General features: G+C 43.7%; 1 protein-coding gene across 2 annotated transcripts in view; it reads right to left on the bottom strand.

Annotated features, from left to right (window-relative positions):
* The window catches only part of dcc (DCC netrin 1 receptor), a 234115-nt gene that overhangs the window by 34125 nt on the left and 177945 nt on the right, over positions 1 to 22045 (bottom strand). For both annotated transcript variants that reach the window (XM_017460521.3, XM_053676995.1), the window contains exons 13-20: positions 17819 to 17960; positions 16297 to 16407; positions 15431 to 15625; positions 9517 to 9612; positions 4926 to 5098; positions 3228 to 3366; positions 2036 to 2143; positions 579 to 773 (exon numbers count right to left, since the gene is read on the bottom strand). In XM_017460521.3, coding sequence (XP_017316010.1) covers positions 579 to 773; positions 2036 to 2143; positions 3228 to 3366; positions 4926 to 5098; positions 9517 to 9612; positions 15431 to 15625; positions 16297 to 16407; positions 17819 to 17960 — 1159 coding nt within the window. The remainder of the gene's footprint in view (positions 1 to 578; positions 774 to 2035; positions 2144 to 3227; positions 3367 to 4925; positions 5099 to 9516; positions 9613 to 15430; positions 15626 to 16296; positions 16408 to 17818; positions 17961 to 22045) is intronic.

Below are 22045 nucleotides of genomic sequence, written 5' to 3'. Positions count from 1 at the left end.
GATGCGGAACTGATCACGAACGGTGACGTGTGTGTCACACGTGGAATAAAATCACGTAGGGGTTCGCTTTTATCGGAAAATAATCGACGACTGACGCGGTTTTGCCGTTATACAACACCCTGAAGTCGATCGTTGTCCGATATCTCCCTATAACGGCCCTCAACTCTTCTCTTACACCACCGCAGTTTGCGGAAGATATATATATATCGTTTCATTCGTTAAAGTACACGGTGTACTTTTTGTCCGTTTCTAGTTACATTTGACGTCGTGGAACATCCGAGAAGCACGCCGTTCCTTCACCGGACCGACTTCTCTCTCTCTCTCTCTCTCTCTCTCTCTCGCTCTCTCTCTCGAACTTAAAAGACAATCAACGTCGCCTTACAGAAAACTATTCCGTATTTTTCCTTTATTAAAAAGCAAGGAGATGAAATGAGGTTCCGTGGAGTCCCTTCGAGTGATCAGTTCTCACTATAGAAATGATAAAGTATTAGAACGAGCGGATTGATATATGCGGGATAAAATAAATTACGAAGAGGTCGTGATACAGGTGATCTGTACGTGCGTGCGTGTGCGCATACCTTTGGACGTCTTGTATTGGACGGGCTCAGAGAGAGGCCCCACCCCCTTGGCGTTTTTGGCCTGGATGCGGAAATAGTAGACGGTGTCGAGATTCAGATCCATGACTTGGTGGGTGAGCCTGTCTCCACTAATGGGCTCCATCACCCAGTCATCGATGGCCATGTTCTTATCCAACGTGTAGTACACGATATAACCTGTGTGTGCGTGAGAGAGAGAGAGAGAGAGAGAGAGAGGGAGAGAGCGAGAGAGGGGGGGGGGGGGGGGGGCGCGAGAGAGCGAGCAATATAAAACGGTTGTCATGTTAATTTGAAAAAATTGCATCTGGATGTAAATTAGTCGAGAGATTTAGTATGCAACTGTGCTGTAATATTAATGAGGCTGCAGTCTTAAAATGTCACAAGTATTAGAAGTGCTACACTGTGTGTGTGTGTGTGTGTGTGTGTGTGTTGCATAAACAACAACAAAACATCAAAACATTTTCATATTCATCATTTATCGGGTTCACGGGAAATCCCGGGAATATTGAGACGAGACAGGAATACACCCTGCACCATAAACACACACACACACACACACACACACACACACACACACACACACACACACACACAGTCATTCATTCAAACACTCATTGACACCTAGGGGCAATTTAGAGTTCCCAGTCCACCTACTGACATGTTTTCGGTGGAGGTGGGAGGAAACCGGAGCTTGGTAGGGCTTCCTAGTCACTTCATTTGCTCACGACATAGTCTGTAATATAACGGTGGGATTGTAGAAGCTACGTAGCGCACTTCAGGTCACGCCATACGTCTGGTGTTTATCCAGAGCCTTTTTCTGTACGTGAAGCTACCCAGACAAAAAGTTTGCAAACCTGTGTTTTGTGAATTTCGATTATTATTATTATTATTATTATTATTATTATTATTATTATTATTATTATTATTTTTATTCCCTGCAGAAAGATAAATATTCAGGCTCTGCATTCGAATAGTGAAATTCTTTCTGACAGCCCGAGACTGTATAAACTGCAGTGAAGTTTATACACAAAACACCATTCTGTCAAGTCAAACCCACAGCACACACACGGGAGGGATAAAAATATAGCTTAGAAGAAGCAGGATATATTTGCCAGAATCTTATTCTCATGCAGGAGGGAATTCTGAGCTGCACACACACACACACACACACACACACACACACACACACATACACTTTCACTAATTGTATCCAACTAGCTGAGATATGTTTTTGGTGTACCATATTTGTTGTAGCTGACCTCATGATAAAGCTCAAAACATGAAGCTCATGTTTAAAAAAACAAACAAACAAACAAAAAAAAACCGTTTGGATGTCAAACGTCTTGGGCTGATTTGACGTGACATTTGACGTGAGAGGGAAACGGTGTCAGCTGCTAACGCTTGATTAGATGCTAAAGAAGGCCGATGCGTATTCTCACCTGTGATCTTGCCGTTAGCTTCGAGCGGCGGCTGCCAGCTGATGAGAATCGATCTGGGACGACCCTCTCGACCGATCACCGTCAGGTCCTTCGGGGCGGAGCTCGGCGCTACCCGATGCCAAAAAAAAAAAAAAGAGAGAACAGCGTGTGTTCGTACAGTTTAGTTTCGGTGTGCTAGTTAATTCTCGCTGTACTCCAAAGCGACTGAGTCAACTGAGACACTGTGACGCTCCCGAGAAAGACTTTTAACCCTCAGTTGTTTACTGTGAATGAACACGTTTACCGAACGAATAAACGTTCATAGCCAAAAATACAACTTGACGAAAACGATTAGCGCTGTGTAATAATAATAATAATAATAATAATAATAATAATAATAAAATCTCGCCAATCCTACAAAAGAAAATATCCACCAGGCATCAGAAATATGGGTCACATGAAATATTTTGGCCTGGAGGCACCAGACCATACACCTGTTCAACGAAAACCTCAATTAGGCTTTTCAAATTAAATCACGGAGGAAACCACACACACACACACACACACACAAACACAGCTGGAAGAAATTACACAAGGTCGTTGTGGAAGAGTTTTCTCCCTGTCCTGTGTGTGTTTGTTTAGGAAAGTGTGTAATTAGGCTTTGTATATTAGCTGAGGTAAACACTGAAATGAGGCACCACGCAGCACGCGAGCGTAACAATAAGAGGCTTTACAAAACAGAGCCGAGATCGTTGCTTGTTCGACCGGCAGTGCATTCTGGGTAATGAGTGGAAAGAGAAAAGGGGAGCGAGAAATCCCACGGTTTATAACGAAATTCCGGACAACGTTCTCAAAGGAATGATGCAACGGATACACACGGCGGCGGTGGAAGACGGATGAAGGGAGTCGAGGAGCGAGATCAAAGAGAAACTGAGCTGCGCTTTTTTCATGCAGAACATATAGAAATAGAAATATTAAGAGAGAATGCGTTTCCTGAAATGTCCCGAATTTGGAAGCGTAATGAAATCTGGGACGCGAGAATGCAAGTGATCTGCGACGGGTCCGCTTCCTTCATCGCGTTTACTAGCACACCGATACGAACAATGATAATAATGACGTTCGTGATAATGAAGCGTTTAAAGGAAAATAGTTACGGTGTATATTCGACACACTGTAGTGTTTGTGTGTGTGTGATGGTGCGTGCAGTGTGTACCTGCTTCATACGTGGTGGCGTGTGCCGTCATGCTCCACGTGCTCGACTTGCGGCCTTTCGTCACCATGACGGCAAACTCGTACATGGTGTTTGGCTTCAGACCTGTTACCGTGTGACTCAGTCCGGTGGTGTCTGCAGACTGGACGCACACACACACACACACACACACACACACACACACACACACACACACACACACACACATTCTAAAACTAACTGTAGAACTTACAACAGACATTTGTGTATCTGTCTGAACATCCATCCATCCATCCATTTATGGAACATTCACCCTTAGCCTTGTCTATCTCTGTTCTAGCAGTCTTTTTGCTCATCCATCCATCCATTAACCCATTTATCTACCCCTCTGACCATCCAGTGAATGCATGCATCCATCCATCCATCCATCCATCCACCCATCTCCATCCATCTCAAGTCGTTCATCTATTCATCCATCTATCCACATATTTATCCACCCATTCTATCATACACCAATCAGTCCATCCACCCATCTCTTTACAAATTCACTCATTCAGTTATCAATCTATATGTGTATCCAGTCATTCACTGGTCTATTCATCTGTCCATCCACCCAACCATCTATCCGCTCATTCACAAATCCATCCATCCATCCAACTATCTGTCCATCCACCCAACCATCTATCCGCTCATTCACAAATCCATCCATCCATCCATCCAACTATCTGTCCATCCACCCAACCATCTATCCGCTCATTCACAAATCCATCCATCCACCCAACCATCTATCCGCTCATTCACAAATCCATCCATCCACCCAACCATCTATCCGCTCATTCACAAATCCATCCATCCACCCAACCATCTATCCGCTCATTCACAAATCCATCCATCCATCCAACTATCTGTCCATCCACCCAACCATCTATCCGCTCATTCACAAATCCATCCATCCATCCATCCAACTATCTGTCCATCCACCCAACCATCTATCCGCTCATTCACAAATCCATCCATCCATCCAACCATCTATCCGCTCATTCACAAATCCATCCATCCACCCAACCATCTATCCGCTCATTCACAAATCCATCCATCCATCCAACTATCTGTCCATTAACCCAACCATCTATCCGCTCATTCACAAATCCATCCATCCATCCATCCAACTATCTGTCCATCCATCCAACCATCTATCCGCTCATTCACAAATCCATCCATCCATCCATCCAACTATCTGTCCATCCATCCAACCATCTATCCGCTCATTCACAAATCCATCCATCCATCCATCCAACTATCTGTCCATCCACCCAACCATCTATCCGCTCATTCACAAATCCATCCATCCATCCAACCATCTATCTGCTCATTCACAAATCCATCCATTCATCCAACCATCTATCCGCTCATTCACAAATCCATCCATCCATCCATCCATCCAACCATCTGTCCATCCATCCAACCATCTATCCGCTCATTCACAAATCCATCCATCCATCCATCTGTGCAAATACTCTATGATCATCAAGCCATCAATCCACCAATTCATCCATCCATCCATCTCCCCAACCATGCATCCATCCACACATCATTCATCAGAGCATCCACATATACTTATTAATCCATATATCCAACTACCTGTCCATCCATTCACACATCTGTACACTCAACCATTTATCTGTCAGTGTATCCCTCCATCCCTCCCTCCTGTCCTTTTACCTTGTACTTGCTGCTGCTGGAGTGACTGCCCCTCCATTTGACGGAGTAATAGCGCGTTTCGCTGCTCTTCTGGTTTTTGCTCATGGAGTTATCGGCCCAGCTCACCCTGACCGAGTCCGAGGAGAGAGCCACAGCCTGCACGCCTACAGGGGGGATCATGGGAGTGGACGTATCTGGGATGGGGGTGGGAAAATTATCAAACAGATGGAACAAATCATCGTCTGATGGGTCAACAGGATCTGTGATATCACACACACACACACACATGTATACACACATACACACACACACACACACATTTTGAAAGGTAGGGGAGATTATGTGTTGTGCAAGCAAGTAAAATGAAGAGCGTGCATGCAGCAACCGGATGACAATGAGCAAGACGGGAGGAAAAAAACAAAGAAAATAATGGGATGATAGAGAAAAAAGAGAAAAACGGTCAGTGTGAAAACGGAGGACAGGGTTACACAGACTAAAGCAGCGACTACCAGTTAGAGCTAGAGGACACACCTAAGAGGGACAGAGAGAAGACAGGTTAGTGTAGAAACATTTAACAGTGTAATCATCATCATCATCTTCATCACCACAATCCTTATTACTGTCATTACCATCATCCATATCGTCTTCATTACACGACTATGATTTATATTCACTATGATTCACCATCATCACCATCAGCAGCTCTTTAGTTAGCATATAGCACCATAAAGAGGAAATCGTTCGTTTCATGTAGAACCTCGTGTTATTCAAGGAACGCTCGAGGGAACCTTTTTAAAAGACATTCACATCACCATAATGCAAATGATCCTCATCACCAGCAACACTATTAACCACATCATCATCATCATCATCCTCCATCTTTGGTTTGTCCAGCGTTCTTTGGTTTGTCCCTCTGAGGAAACCATTTGATGTTTCATGTAGAACCTGTTCAAGGAACCCTTGAGGAACATTTTTTTTTTTTTTTTTTAACTTAGTACATAAACATTCAAAGCTGCACTTGTTTAACACCGAAGTTATAAATCAAGCACAGCATGGAGAAGAAAACATGGGTCTTCGGAAATTCATACACTAGATCTTTATTTAAACCGGTATATCCGAAATGTTTTTATGCAAGCACACGCAATTATTTCATTATTGAAAGAACAAACCCCCCCCCCCCCCCCCCCCCCACACCCCCAACCCCACCCCCATACCCACTCTGTTTCTGATTTTTCAACATCGCTTGGACAGACGTAAACATCCCTAAGGATCCTAAAACTGCAAAAATGACACACAGAACTGCAGCTTCAAAGGGTTTCCCATAGCGACGGACCAGACGTCGTGCTATCCACGTCTTTTATTATGGCTAGAGCCTACTTGCAATCTCAAACACACACTGATCGCACATACTGAGCGGGGCTCGTCGATAAAATCGACGTGTGTTCTCGGAAAAAAGGGACGGACCTGTCTTTGGGATGATCTCATGTCCCGCTAGGAGGAGAAACAGATCAACAAAGTGCTTGGCTAATAATCTGAAATCAGCATCATCACAATAACCTTCACACAACACTCTGGAATACTGATGTAGAGGAACAAGTGTGTGTGCGTGTGTGTGTGTGTGTGGGCTGAGAGAAAATGGGCAAAGAAAGCCCTTTATCTGTGTTTTCCCAGCCTGCACACGAGGCGATACGAGTGTGTAGAAGCTCGAGTTGTTGGAAAAGATGGAAGGAGGAAAAGAGAGCTGAGACCAGTCCAGAGGAAGAAACACATCAGATCATGCATTCTTAACAGGATGGGAATAAGACGAGCGCAGGAATTCCCATAAAGGCTTTTCACCGGGTCGGTCGCAGGTGTTTGCGTTCTCGCCATGGTGACAAGCGGCTTAACGTGGATTGTTTTTGCGGTCGCGTGGCAGCAATGAATATTAGATCGAACGGTATGAAGTAGGGTCGATTTCTTTCTAGCTTAGGTGTAATAAACACGAACAAGGATTACTTTCTCGGGCACTGATTGTGCAGAACGCCTTCGGTGGAGAAATTAGATGTAAACAAGTCGAATATGGAGCAAGTAGCAACAGCGTCATCCTCCACTCACACAATTGAGCGTTGCTTGGAATCTGTCTCGTGTGAGTGTGTAGCGACCGGTACTGCTGTCGCATGCGAGTATACAATACCCAGCATTTTTTCATTTTTTTAAATTATTTTGCAGTTCGGTAAGTAGCCAAAATGTATAGGCTATAGCCCACTACGTCCGATTTACACGTTAGACTCTAGTCACTAGCAGATTGGCAAGCGCAAAGCAAGGCGCCGGCGATCTCTGCGACGTCCTTCCGATCTTCAATGAGAGGTTGAATACTAGAGGATGTAGAAGATGATACCACGGTTATACGGTTTTCATTCGTTTTCGGAGTCAAACAGTAAAATAAGTAGGAAACAAGTGCAGGTGTCGCTGGAGCCGAATCTAATCATGTCGCTTTGCCGCTCAGCAGAATACTGATTATTTCTTTCGATACTCCATATCGTGTCCTGCCCTCACTGCGGTTCTTACGGCGATTTTAAGCCGTTTGGGAATGGAAAGCATTTTAACGGACAAGCCTCGCAATACCCTCGAGCTAACGGTCCACACGGCTCGTTTTGCTTTTGGAAATCTCATTGCTGAACTTTAGTCACTAAAGAAAGCGAGAAATAAAGCACAAAGGAGCAGCGTGTGATTCACGTGATAGATATAATGAAATCCCGTACACGATGCCGAAACCCTGGCGGCTGTTCCGTAAACGCAGCGAAAGCGATTACGGGCTCAAGGGAGGATTTTTTTTTTATGGTGGTGTGTTCTGTGCCTCACGTCATGTCGAACCTCAAATAAAGCAGAAATGTGCTTGATTTTTTGAGTCGTACCTCTGAGAGACGATGTGTAGAGCCGGAGAGGAAGTATCATCAACCCCTTACCAAAACAAACCGTGAGCTAGAAGCTTTGATTTAGCTCTGAGACTTACTGTGCAGGAATAGGACAGAGAAAGACTCTGAGAAGGGGGGAAAAAGGAAGAATAAAGCTCCAAATCTCGTATAGACGTCTTTGAGGGTTTCTAGCGATGTGTGTTCTGAGCTATCCATACACGTGCTCATTCCTCTCCACACAACCTCGCCAATTTGTCCATCCAACCAATTATCCATCAGTCCATCCCTCGATCCAACTGTCCAACCAAACCTCCTTCACTCCATCCGCTTGTGTATGCAGTCATCCATTTATCCGTCTATCCATCCTTCCATGTGTCCATCCAATCCATCGATCCATCTGTATGATGATTCATCTGTATGTTACACTATCCATGCACGCCACTTATATCTGGAGATTATGCAATATATCTGTTGCTTTTGATATCCATCCATCCATTTTTCCTTCCATCCATCCATTCCACCATCCATTTGTTCATTCATCTATCTATCCATCCATTTGTGTACCCATCCATTTATCCAATTTAATCTTTCCCATCCATCCATCCATCCCTCTGTTGATTTTTATAAGCATCCATCCACTTTTCCATCCATCCATTTGTTCATTCATCAGTCCATCCATCCATCCATCCATCCATCCATCCATCCATTTTTCCATCCATCCATCGCACCGTCCATTTGTTCATTCATCCATCCATCCATCCATCCATTTGTCCACCCTTCTATTTATCAGATTTAATCTATCCATATATCAATCCATCCATCCATCCAACTGACCATCCATCCATTTTTCCATCCATCCATCCATCCATCCATCACACCAACGATTGGTTCATTCATCAATCCATCTATCCCTTTTTCCATCCATCCATCCATCCATCATCCATCACACCATCCATTTGTTCATTCATCCATCCATTCATCCATTCATTTGTCCACCCATCCATTTATCCGATTCAATATATCCATACATCAATCCATCTATACATCCATTCCACCATCCATTTTTTCATTCATCAATCCGTCCATCCATCAATTCATTTGTCCATCCATCCAAACAACCATCCATCCATCCATCCATCCAACTGTCCATCCATTCATCCTTTCATCCATCTGTCCATCCACCCATCCATCTATTCAATCCTCAGTGTCCACAATTCATTCATCTCACCATGCATCTGTTCACATATAGGTCTCTCCATCCATCCATTCGTCCATTTCAATCATCAACGTAGACTCATTCATTAATCTGTCATTGCATCTATTCTTCCAGCCATCCTTGTTAAGTCAGCCGTCTGTCCTACCATCCATCTCTCCAACTGGCCATCGCTCTGTGATATCAGTCCCACAAAGCAACCACAAAACCTCACACAGCCCCCAAGACATCCGAAATGACCACATCATTAAAAATGCATTTACAGAGGAAACACTCGAATCGCTATGTGTTCATACATTAACTAGTAATCAAAGGGGAAAAAAAGCCTGCAAGAGCTGCAATGTAGTTTCAATTTCACATTTTAGTGTTCATTTTACAGCGTATCCTGCACTACAACCAAATCCACTGCTGTATGATGTTATCTAGGAAGAAGTTTTGGGTACCATTTTTCACACACAAGGTTAAGAAACATCTGGGATGTGTGTATTGAGAATGTGAGACATACCTGACATGGATCTGGTGACAGCGCTCTCATACAGCGGCACACCTTCTCCTGCATTATTGAAGGCCTTTAGCGAGATCACGTAATGGGAGCTGGGCTCTGAGATCAGACAGACAGCCAGACAGACAGAGAGTGAGAGAGAGAGAGAGAGAGAGAGAGAGAGACAGAGAGAGAGACAGACATTGGTTGGTTTAATCACTGAGGCAGCACACAATGGCCCTGAAAAGCCCTCACGTCAACACTCTTTTGTTCGTGAGGAGAATTTTCTGTCGGAATACAAACCATTGAGCCAAAATTAATCATCTGGGGAAGAAAGTGTCAAGTCAAGACCCGGAGGAGGAAACAAAGAGATGAAGCAGAGGGAGGTTTAGTGGGATGAGGCTGAGAGTTGCCAGTTCCTTCTGGCAGTTAAGAGGATTTTCATCCTCAGTGTTTGGATCAGGTGCAACTTTGAATCCTGAGATCAACGTGGCATAACTGTGTATGGACTTGTTTTTGTTCTCAGCACTATTTCTCTTTTGGATCATTCTCTAAATCAGGGTCGCTGGTGCTCTGCAGTCCAAGCAAGGTATTTCAGAAGACTGAATAGAGCACGTGTGAATGAGTGTGTGAATGTGACCTGTGATGGGTTGGCATTTGTTGGTCTTCCACACATTGTGTACCAAGCTCCCTTCTAGGGGATAGGCTTCAGGCTCCCTGTGACCCTGTCTAGGATAAGCGGTATGGAAGATGGCTGGATGGATGGATGGAGCACTGGAAAAAGACCAAAGCAGAATCAATCAACGTATTGAAAAAAAACCAGTAGTAGTTTTGCGATTCTGTTTTTTTTTTTTTTTTTTAAAAAAACATTAAACCATCACTGCTTTCTGTAGCAGAGCCTCGGTGGTGGTCAATCATGTGCATTTAGGTAAATTATTTATCTGAAAGCAGCTCATTGAGAAGGGAAAGCTTTTTGTTTACCCTCTCTGGTCTGATTAGTGATGGCTTGTTAACATGGCTTGTTTTTAAAAAAATAAAAAATTGGTGAAAACTGCTAACGTGAAACATCACTATGAAACAAAAGCGCTTTATACCGTTTCTCATTCACACACACACTCACACACCAATGGTAGCAGAGCTGCCATGCAAGGTGTTAACTTGCCATATGGAGCAACTCGGGGTTCGGTGTCTCGCCCAAGGACACTTCGGTATGTGGAGTCACGTGGGCCGGGAATCGAACCGCCGACCCTACGATCAGCGGACAACCCGCTCTACCACCTGATCCACAGCCGCCCCATAAAAAGCAACCTGTTCTCATCATTCAGTCAGTTAGCCGTTTATATGGACTTTTGTATGTGAAGTATTTTTTGTAACGGTAAACTTTATTGGTCAATTTTCCAGTGTTAAAAACCGGGCATCGCTTTACTGCGTCCCTGAGAAATTCTTCAGAAAGAAATTGGGAATAAACTGTTCGTTTTTGGAAATCTCACCAAAATCTCACCATTTTATGAACACCTCGCCTTAGAAATAGACAACCTGGCAAATCTTTTCACAATACACAATATTTTATGATATTTAATTTCGCTGAAATGTTACTAAAAAGCACCATCAAAACGTTCAGAATAAGTTCGGGAATTATTTTTCTATTTTCTAACGGCTACTGAAAAATATCGAGCAAGGGAAGTAAAATGATTGATTTACTTGTTACACTTGGAACTACCCCACACAAAGGAAAACATATACATAACAAGTAATAAATATAAAAATCAACCAAACAAACAAAATACAGCCACAATATCAACATCACGAGTACACAACGTGCATATCTAAAGGCTTTGTAGTTATTTTCAGCTTTGATTTTTGCTTTACAAACTTGGGACTATTATCAAACTTTCTTTCTATTATCATGTTTATTACACTCACACTAGGACTTTGCACATTTTAAATGGAACGTAGATCGAGACAGAAGCTAATTTTTAAACACAATAATCATAATACACATAGTAACGTTTATGGAGCTGTAAATCCCCAAATACAGAGAGATGCAGTGCGACAGGGCTCCTGAAGGGTTCCCCATCTGAGCTTATGTTTCTACTCGCTAAATCACCAAACACGCCAAAGTGCCCTTTGCTCTGTTTCTATTTTCTTTAAAAAAAATACTTTTGGATAGATCCGGCTCAATATGGCTGCCATGGCAACCTGAGGATTGTGTGTAAAATATTGATAAAGACAAGGCCTTATGTTTTTTTTTCGACAGTAATATTTTAGCAGGAAGGGGTCAAATCATCCTGGGTCAGGAGCTATAAAATGGAGAGAGAGAGAGAGTGAGAGAGAGTGAGAGAGAGAGAGTGTGTGTGTGTGTGTGTGTGTGTGTGTGTGTGTGTGTGTGAGAGAGAGAGAGAGAGAGAGAGAGAGAGAGAGAGAGAGAGAGAGAGAGAGAGAGAGAGAGAGAGAGAGTGAGTTTTGGTTTTCTAACACAGAAAGCCCATAAAATTGCTATAAATCTGCCTCATTAACTTTTCTAGTAAAGATCATAGGCTTGGTTGTTTTACACAAGCCATGACTTTCAATTTTTAACACGATTACCATTCACAACCGCTTTTCGTTTTGCTTCCTGGAAATGTTGTGTACTGTTAGCAGGGAAATTTGAACAAACAAAAAAAGCACATAAGATTTTCTGTATTGACCAAATTCCAATCTCCCACCTCACTGGGCCCAGTCCAATACAGCCCTCCAGTCTAAAACACCCTCTAGCCCAGTCCAATGCAGCCCTCCAGTCTAAAACACCCTCTAGTCCAGTCCAATGCAGCCCTCCAGTCTAAAACACCCTCTAGTCCAGTCCAATGCAGCCCTCCAGTCTAAAACACCCTCTAGTCCAGTCCAATACAGCCCTCCAGTCTAAAACACCCTCTAGTCCAGTCCAATGCAGCCCTCCAGTCTAAAACACCCTCTAGTCCAGTCCAATACAGCCCTCCAGTCTAAAACACCCTCTAGTCCAGTCCAATGCAGCCCTCCAGTCTAAAACACCCTCTAGTCCAGTCCAATACAGCCCTCCAGTCTAAAACACCCTCTAGTCCAGTCCAATGCAGCCCTCCAGTCTAAAACACCCTCTAGTCCAGTCCAATGCAGCCCTCCAGTCCAAAACACCCTCTAGTCCAGTCCAATGCAGCCCTCCAGTCTAAAACACCCTCTAGTCCAGTCCAATACAGCCCTCCAGTCTAAAACACCCTCTAGTCCAGTCCAATACAGCCCTCCAGTCTAAAACACCCTCTAGTCCAGTCCAATACAGCCCCCCGGTCTAAAACACCCTCTAGTCCAGTCCAATACAGCCCTCCAGTCTAAAACACCCTGTAGTCCAGTCCAATACAGCCCTCCAGTCTAAAATAGCCTTTAGTACATTTGAGTCCTCTTATCCAGTCCAGTGCAATACAGCCTACCCATCCAGTATAATACAGCTCTCCAGTTCAAGCCAATACAACCTTACAGTCCTGTCCAATACAGCCGTCCTTTAATGTCCAACAGAGCCTTCAAGTCCAATCCAAGCACCCTCTAGCCCAAACCAAACACAGCACACTAGTCCAGTCTTGTCCAATGCAGCCTTCCAGTCCAGTCCAATACAGCCTTCCATTTAAGTAGAGGCCAATACAACCATCCAGTCCAGTCCAGTCTAGCTTCGTACAGCTGTCCAGTCCAGTCCAGTACAGCCATCCAATCCAGTCCGGTCCAATCCAATACAGCCTTACAGTCCTGTACAACACAGCCCTCCAATACATTACAGAGCTCCTTCTAACAGTCTGAACCTGAACATCACCACGTCATCATCCGTCGCCTGCAACTCCACAGTCACAACACCAGACTACTCAGCAAGTACCTTAGTGAGACAAACAATGCATCATATTAAAAACAGCATAAATAAAACATTAGCATGCCTTAACACAGAAAGTGTCTCTGTTTAAGCATGCTCTTGGAAAGCTTGGCAAAATTCATTAACGGTTCAGTATCGCTCTGCTGAGTGAAGCTCTGTCTGAATATTAAAAGCCAGCAATTTGTTGTTGCCTCTTTTCAAATGCTAATAGCGGCAGGCTTTTTCAAATTGAATTTACACCCCACTTGTTTTGCTGCTACATTTATTCAGATGCCATGTTGTAATGTCAGTCGAAGCAATAAAAATAAAAATAAAGTATTTTGATGACTGAAACGTAACCTGATGTGGAATAACCCCAGAAAGAATAATAATAATAATAATGATAATGATAATAGCAATATAACACATAATTCAATAGTACATCGTTAAAGAATGATTTTTGTTTTCGGCATTAAATAATTAGCCGATAAAATATGGGTCACATTATTGGTCACGTTAACTAGTTGAGATAAAAAAAAACGGGGGGGGGGGGGGGGGGGGGGTCCTCAAAGAACGCGTATTTATTAAATATTATATGTAATGGGTAGGTCAGGGAGAAATGCTGTGTACATTAACTAAGGTCATCTGCAATTTATCACTTTTATGGATTGTCTTATATACAAGTATTCGAAAATGCACACAGCTTGACGGTGTAAAATTTCTGTAGATTTGCAACAGTTTGGTAACACAACGTACAGTACATAATAGTCTGCAGCCTCTCAGCACTTTAATTATATAAATGATCTCCCATGGGTGTGCAAGCAAAGAGCATGAATTATTTGGGAAGTAGAATCAGGTCTGCCTTCAAATTCAGCTTTCCTTTGCATATCCTCAGTGGAGATGCTGCTCATTTTTAACAATCGCATTCACAATAACCACAGAACATGCCTATTAGTTAGCGGAGACAAACATATTTCCCAATGTCAGCCTGCAACAGCCATCAAACACACACACACCAACACACATATATACACACTCGCACAAATACACCCAGTCTGGCATGGAGAGATAAAGGCAGAAGGGACGGATCCCATTAGCTTCTTGTATGGAGTGTATGGGCTGTGTAAATGAAGCTTGAGCAGCCATTCAATTTCTCTTAATACAGCCCTCAATACAGTCCAATACAATTCTCTAGTCTAACACAATCCTCTAGTCCATGTCAGCCTACAAGTCTAATACAGCCTTCCAGTCTAACCACCCTCCAATATACAATAGAGGCAACCATCACATCCTGTACAGCCCTGTAGTCTAAAAATCCCTCCAGTCCAGTCCAATACAGCCCTCTAATCCAGTCCAATCATATTTAGTCCAGTCCAGTCCAATACAGCCCTCTAGTTCAGTCCAATCCAGTCCAGTCATATTTAGTCCAGTCCAGTCCAATACAGCCCTCTAGTTCAGTCAAATTGAGCCCAGTCCAGTCCAACACAGCCCTCTAATCCAGTCCAATCCAGTCCAGTCATATTTAGGCCAGTCCAGTCCAATACAGCCCTCTAGTTCAGGCAAATTGAGCCCAGTCCAGTCCAATACAGCCCTCTAGTCCAGTCATATTCAGTCCAGTCCAGTCCAATACAGCCCTCTAATCCAGTCATATTGAGTCCAGTCCAGTCCAGTACCGCCCTCTAATCCAGTCATATTGAGTCCCCTTCAAATTTAATGTCTAGTACAGCCATTTAGTCCAGTATAATGATAATGAATCTTTATTAGTCACATATACATTACAGCACAGTGAAATTTTTTTCTTTGCATACCCCAGCATGTCAGGAAGTTGGGGTCAGAGCGCAGGGTCAGCCATGATACAGCGCCCCTAGAGCAGAGAGGGTTAAGGGCCTTGCTCAAGGGCCCAACAGTAGCAGCTTGTCAGTGCTGGGGCTTGAACCCCTGACCTTCTGATCAGCAACCCAGAGCCTTAAGTGCCACCTAAGCCACCACTGCCAGGGCTATAGTATATATATATATATATATATATACAATACAGCTAAAACCCTGTAAGTCTGATACAGCCATACAGTTGTGTCTATGTTCTTGAAGTCTTACCTAAGTTTTCAATGGAGTAGTAGCGCTGCTTGCTGTCCACTCGCACTGTGTCAGCATAGGGACTCCCCACGCCATAGCCAATGATGTAACCCCTCACCAATATGTTGGGGTTCAGTGGGGGTGTCCAGCTCATGATGATGCTGTTGGGAAGGGGACGGACGTGCAGCGAGCTTGGCTGGTTCGGAACCTGTGTCTCTGAAACACAAAGAAAAAAAAAATACAATGCAGACGCGAAACGCAAGCGCTGTGCAGCATTACGTTATTAAAAGCAGAGAAATTGTCTATAAGGGTGTATGAAAATAGATTATTTACACTATACAGGTATTAAAAATCAATCAGCTCTCAGCCAAGATGCCTGCCAAAAGACTCGCTAGCTATTTAGACCCTGTTACTCATAGACCTATCACACGCAATCACTCCTGAGTGGCCTCGGGAACAACCCTGGCATCAGACGCTCCTGCTAACACACTTGTTATGAGAACAGATTGGCAGTGAAGGCGTCCAAAAGAGCCTTGAAAGATGAAGCCGATTTGGAGACAGCCCAAAACAGCTGCTGTGTGATCAGTAAGAAAGCTCGTCTCGCGTTGAGACGGGGGGCTAAGGACAGCCCGCTAGCATTACTGCCGCAGGCTAGTTCATTTGTTAGCCAGAATGTACACTTTGCCAAATGTAATGAGCAAAGTAAACACAATGGAGCGATCAAGGTAGTGTAGTATAAATATTTAATCGTCTTACATGTGCTGAAGGAAGGCAGTAGGGGGCAAATAGACGTTATGATTACGTTTCTGCTTAGCCTCAGGGAGGCTAAAGCAGGAAACTGGAATGTGTGAGTGTATGTGTGTGTGTGTATGTTTTATCTTGCCCACCATCAAGGTCGTTTTCTGGCGTTTCAGCAGTGTACCATTCGCAGTTAGGGCCTGTACCATTGACCGTCATGGCCGCCACTTGAAAGCTGTACTGACTGCCTTTTTCCAGCCCTGCGAAAGAAAAGTGTGTGTGTGGGGGGGGGGGGGGGGGGGGGAAGAAAGAGAATCAGGAGATTAGCATGCAGGATTGTAATTAGTAAACACCATCATTCAAGGCGGCAAGGTAAACAAGGTCTCGCAGTCTCATCTAGATGGATCACCGTGCATTTCCATCATCGACTGAGATATAAAACAGCAATTATTCCGGCGGGGCGTAAGTTGTGTCTGAATGCCCCAGAGTGTCAGGAATTAGCATAGCATGCACGAGCGCCAGCGTGAAATGAATCCCTTAGGAAATGGAAACGTGGCAAGATATCATCATGGGGATAATGGTTATGAATATTATATTCATTCCAAATTCAGAAACTCTATTCAAATAAACACCGTCACATCAGAACGAGCTCGTGTGTGTCAGCGATCGCTAGTCTTTCTCGGCGCCCCGGAGGCTACGGCTAAGACAAACACATCTTGTTTGTGTCTGTATGATTCATGCTGACCTCCTTAACATGCTCTGAAATTCTGCTGAGGGAAACACAAACGATAATCTTCCACTGGAAATCACACCAACGGCACAAAATCTCGCGTCTGACTAGGCATTATCCCTTAGATTAGATTCATTACATGTAATATCTTCACAAAATCGACACGTCATCTCTTTATTCGTGATTTTCTTTTTTAAAACTGAGAATAGAGCAGATTTGTCAGTCAAGCCTCCTATGATTCCTGTACTCATTACATATTTCTAATGTGTTCTATAACAACATCCATAATTCCTCATGAAGCCCGGTACATCATTTTATACGAATACTGGACGTAATTCTTAGAAACGTCTCTAAGAAATGATCACATGATCACAAAAAAACTGCCGTGGTTATTATTAAATATATACCTTTTATTATAACATTATTTAACTATGAACAATTGATAGATGAAATGAAAGACGGCACCTTAAACATGAAGAATATGATATACGGGGCATGACCGAGGGTAGAAGGGGCTAAATGTAAGCCTTTATTGCTTTTTCTCTCTTTATTGCTTTGTCAAACATAAATAAAAAAAACAAAACAATTTTTTTTATATAAAATCTCTTGGACGAAAGCTGCATTTATTCTTTTATTTATACTACCTTTATTCCATTCAGTACAGAAAACTATCAGGCCCCGGGGCGTTATTGCCCTTTACTCATACAAGGACTCACACATTATTTCAGAACCGCCTCTAAACAACAAACAAACAAACAAACAAACAAAACCGAAAAGTTGATTTTTACAAATGAAAAACCTTTTGACATTTTCACGTTCCATATTAATGGGTGAAAAATGATACGTTGGTGAGATTTATGATTTATTCGAATCTTGAGGATTTACATTAAAGAGAAACGAACGGATAGATGGAGTAAAAAGGAGAGAGAAAAACTGCTCACCTGTGAACAGATACCACAGGTTGTTGGGTTCGATGGCCTCCTGCTCTCCTCGCCGGCCCGTTTTACGGTAGCGGATCTTGTAGCCTGTGACGAAGCCGTTCTGCGCGTTGGCCGGAGGGGGCTGCCAGCTCACTTTAATACTCTGAAAGTGATGAGGATGAGAACGCATGAAACGGCGTGTGATTTGCTAATTCGATTCCGCTTCAAACCCCTGTCCTGTCCAAAAAAATTTTTGAAGATTCAAACCCAAACATAAATCTAAAGATTTGAGGGTTAAATTTGATTAAAACATTTATTTTAAAAAAAATAAATGCTTTTAGTATTACAGTCCCCTCTGAATCTATTGGAACAGCAAGGCTAATTAAATGGTTTGTGCTACACACCAGAGACGTCTGGGTTTGTAGACTCCATCAAATGACGGAGATGAGACGAGAGTTTCAGAGGATTTCAGCTCTTATTGCCTGGTGTTTACATCTAGACGTGTTAAACAACATAAAACATAGAACCTTTTGCTCCCAATCAGACCATTTCGCTGCAAATTGGTAGAAAAAATAAACATCTGCTGCTTCCATCATGAGTTCCATCATCAATGAAGATTAGTGAGAATGTTCCAGAAGCGGCCGCGCAAGCCCAAGCCATGACGCTACCTCCACCATGTGTCACAGATCAGCTCGTATGTTCCGGATCGTGAGCAGATCTTTTCTTTCTCCACACTTTGGTCTTTCCATCACTTTGGTAGAGGTTCATCTTGGTTCCAGAACTTTTGTGGATCATCTCTGTATTTCTTTGCGAATTCCGATCCGGCTTTCCCATTCTTACTGCCGATGAGTTGTTTGCATCTTGTTGTATGATCTTTATATTTCGGCTCTCGAAGTCTTCTTCGACGATGGATTGTGATACCTTCTCCCAGCCATGCGGTGGTTGTTGGTGTTGTTTTTGGGGGTTTTCTTCACAGCTCTCACAATGTTTCTGTCATCAGATGTTGCTTTTTTTCCCTCGGCTGAGTGGTTTCTTTCCTTTTCAAGACATTCCAAGTTGCTGTACTGTCCATGCCCAATGTTTATGCAATGCCTCTGATTGATTTTCCCTCTTGCTTCAAAATGGCTTGCTTTTCAGTCAAAGGCAGCTCTCTAGTCTTCGTGTCGGTTTATCCTTTTTAACAACAAACGCAGTCTTCACAGTTGAAACCCAGGGCTCAAACCAAGAGTAGACATTAAGACCTTTTTATCGTTTAAACAATCAATCTAACAGGACACACCTGGGTAAGAAGAAACACCCGTCAGTCACGTGTTCCAATATTTTGGGAGAAAGGGTGTATGCAGACTCCATGAGAACACCATGGCAATCGCATACTGGTCTACTTGTGCACTTTTCTATACTACACTCACACAGGCCCTGTTTTAATCAATTACTTTAGTTCACTTTTTTCTTCCTGAATTATAACAGGACGTTCTACACACTGTGAAATACACTGGCTCCACAAACATCTCCTCTAACTATAACTTTTCCGAGGCGCAATAAAAGCCATTAACAGCACTCCAGTGTTACTGTTTAACACAGAAACAAGCTTTTGGCTAAAAGTGTGCTGTTGTTAAGAATGTGCTTGGGGTATATGGAGCATTAAAGGAAGCCTCTCGAGAAAAGTCTGAAACATGTGTCATGGAGCTGCTCGCTGAAGTTTTCAGCGAGTTACTAGGCGTGTGTACTGGAGAGTGATCTTAGTGTACAGACTTAAAGTTTGCCCGTGCACTCTGCATTCTGTGTGCGTGTGTGTGTGCATGTGTGTGTGTGTGTGCATGTGTGTGTGTGCTGTAATTACATAGGGAAGAGCGTTTAATTGCTCAGCAAAGCGGAGGGGGAAATTAATTGCTTTGACAGGGTCTTTAGCATGGGCAAAACAACGGCAGCCATGCAGAACTAGCACTTCATTTATGGAAAAGATCACCATGTAAACACAGCCCGCGCCCTCCTGCTCTCTCTCTCTCTCTCTCTCTCTCTCTTTGGTGTGACTAACAAACAGGAATACACACCTTCTTTACTATGAATGACAAGAAAGGACGCCACACCTACTTTAGTGAAACTGACAGACAGAGAGGTTACACCACTTTTACTGAGGCTGACAAACAGAGGCCACACCTACTTTACTTGGACTGACAGACAGAGGCCACACCTATGTTAATGGGGCTGACAGAGACCACACCTACTTTACTGGTGTTGGCATACAGAGACCACACCTACTTTACTGGTGTTGGCATACAGAGGTCACACCTACTTTACTGTGGCTGACATACAGAGGCCACACCCACTTTACTGGTGTTGGCATACAGAGGTCACACCTACTTTACTGTGGCTGACATACAGAGGCCACACCCACTTTACTGGTGTTGGCATACAGAGGCCACACCTACTTTACTGTGGCTGACATACAGAGGCCACACCTACTTTACTGGTGTTAGCATACAGAGACCACACCCACTTTACTGGGGCTGACAGAGGCCACACCCACTTTACTGGTGTTGGCATACAGAGGCCACACCTACTTTACTGCGGCTGATATACAGAGGCCACACCTACTTTACTGGTGTTGGCATACAGAGACCACACCTACTTCACTGGGGCTGACAGACCAGGGCCACACCTACCTTTCTGGGGCTGAAAGAGGCCACACCCACTTTGCAGTGAGGACACCCGTGCTTTGGTGTGATTGACAGGAACAGAATCCACTCCTTTACTATTAATGATATGAACACAAACCACAGCTACTTTACTAAATCTGATTGGCCCTGAGACCACACCTTGGGCCCCTGGGACACAGACATATTATCTACACATCCTTCAGTGGGACTGAAAGGAACAGAAGTCACACCTCCTTGACTATGAATAACATACACAAAGGCCACACCTGCATATTGGACGCACCTCCTTCACTGAAACTGCGAGACATATTGGCCCCGCCTCCTTTACTAAACTGATAGATAAGACAGAAACAGTAATAGTAATTTACTAGTGAAAAGAGCTGAGCATATGGTAAATTTATTGATTCACAAACGTCCAAATCAATACGAATGACTCAGTGAATCATTACACTGGGACATACCTGCTTTTGGGAACTAGATACGCTTATTAATTGACCTTTGCAAGCACCCTAAAGCTTGTATGGGTATGCCTGCACAGGAACGTTATCATATGTTTAGCAAATGTCATATTGGCTCAGTGGCGGTTGCTGTTAATGCCAGCTGCCTGGTGTACGGGGGGGAGGGGGTCGTAGTGGTGGCCTTGCCATCTGCAGAGGAGGAGGTACCACCCCTTGAGCAAGCCTGTTAACATGCAAATAAAGCAATTAAAATTCATGTCATGCTGTTCCCAAACACGTAAAGTGTTTGGGTTAAGTCGCGCCTTCTCCACATTTCGTTTTTATGTTTATTATTTGTTTACCGGGGCTTGACTAGCAACCCATGTCCATCCAATCCTACCCTTTACTAAAAAAAATACAGTCTCCACAGAATACAGATGTGCCTCTGAAAGACACTTCACTGGCCCACAGTATGTTTCTCAATAAGTTGTCAACTGCAGTGGTTAGCTCATTCATTAGCTAAAGTAGGTGTTGCTTATTCGGTTAGCCTGGCGCGCTAGGCCTGTTGACGAGGATGAATTCATTAACATTTGCTGGCACCTGTTCTCCGGGTTTGGGATGGTCTTCTTAATTGATTACAGCAGGTCATACAGACGTGTGTGTGTGTGTGTGCGCGCGCGCGTGTGTGTGTGTGTGCGTGCACGCCAGAGATACTGGGAGCCATTAAAGTAGAAACTGTGAGTGTCATTTTGGCTCGGTCGGCTAATTATCCCGTGTTGAACAGAGCAAATCAGCTTGGAACGGCATGGCCACCATTTTCCATTGGCATGTGCATTCAGAGAGAGAGACTCACAGAGACAGAGAGAGAGCGAGAGCGAGAGAGAGCCTCACAGAGAGAGAGAGAGAGAGAGGCTCACAGAGAGAGACAGACTCACAGGGAGAGAGACAGAGACTCACAGAGAGAGAGTGAGAGAGAGAGACTCACGGAGAGAGAGAATCAGAGAGAGAGAGAGAGAGAGACTCACAGAGAGACACTCACATAGAGAGAGAGTGAGAGACTCACAGAGAGAGACTCACCGAGAGAGAGACTCACAGAGAGAGAGAGCGAGAGAGAGACTCACAAAGTTAGAGAGACTCACAGAGAGAGAGACAGA

This window comes from Ictalurus punctatus, chromosome 28 (assembly GCF_001660625.3).
Source record: "Ictalurus punctatus breed USDA103 chromosome 28, Coco_2.0, whole genome shotgun sequence".
In the NCBI taxonomy this organism is placed as follows: domain Eukaryota; kingdom Metazoa; phylum Chordata; class Actinopteri; order Siluriformes; family Ictaluridae; genus Ictalurus; species Ictalurus punctatus.
This window is presented reverse-complemented; position numbering and strand designations above follow the sequence as displayed.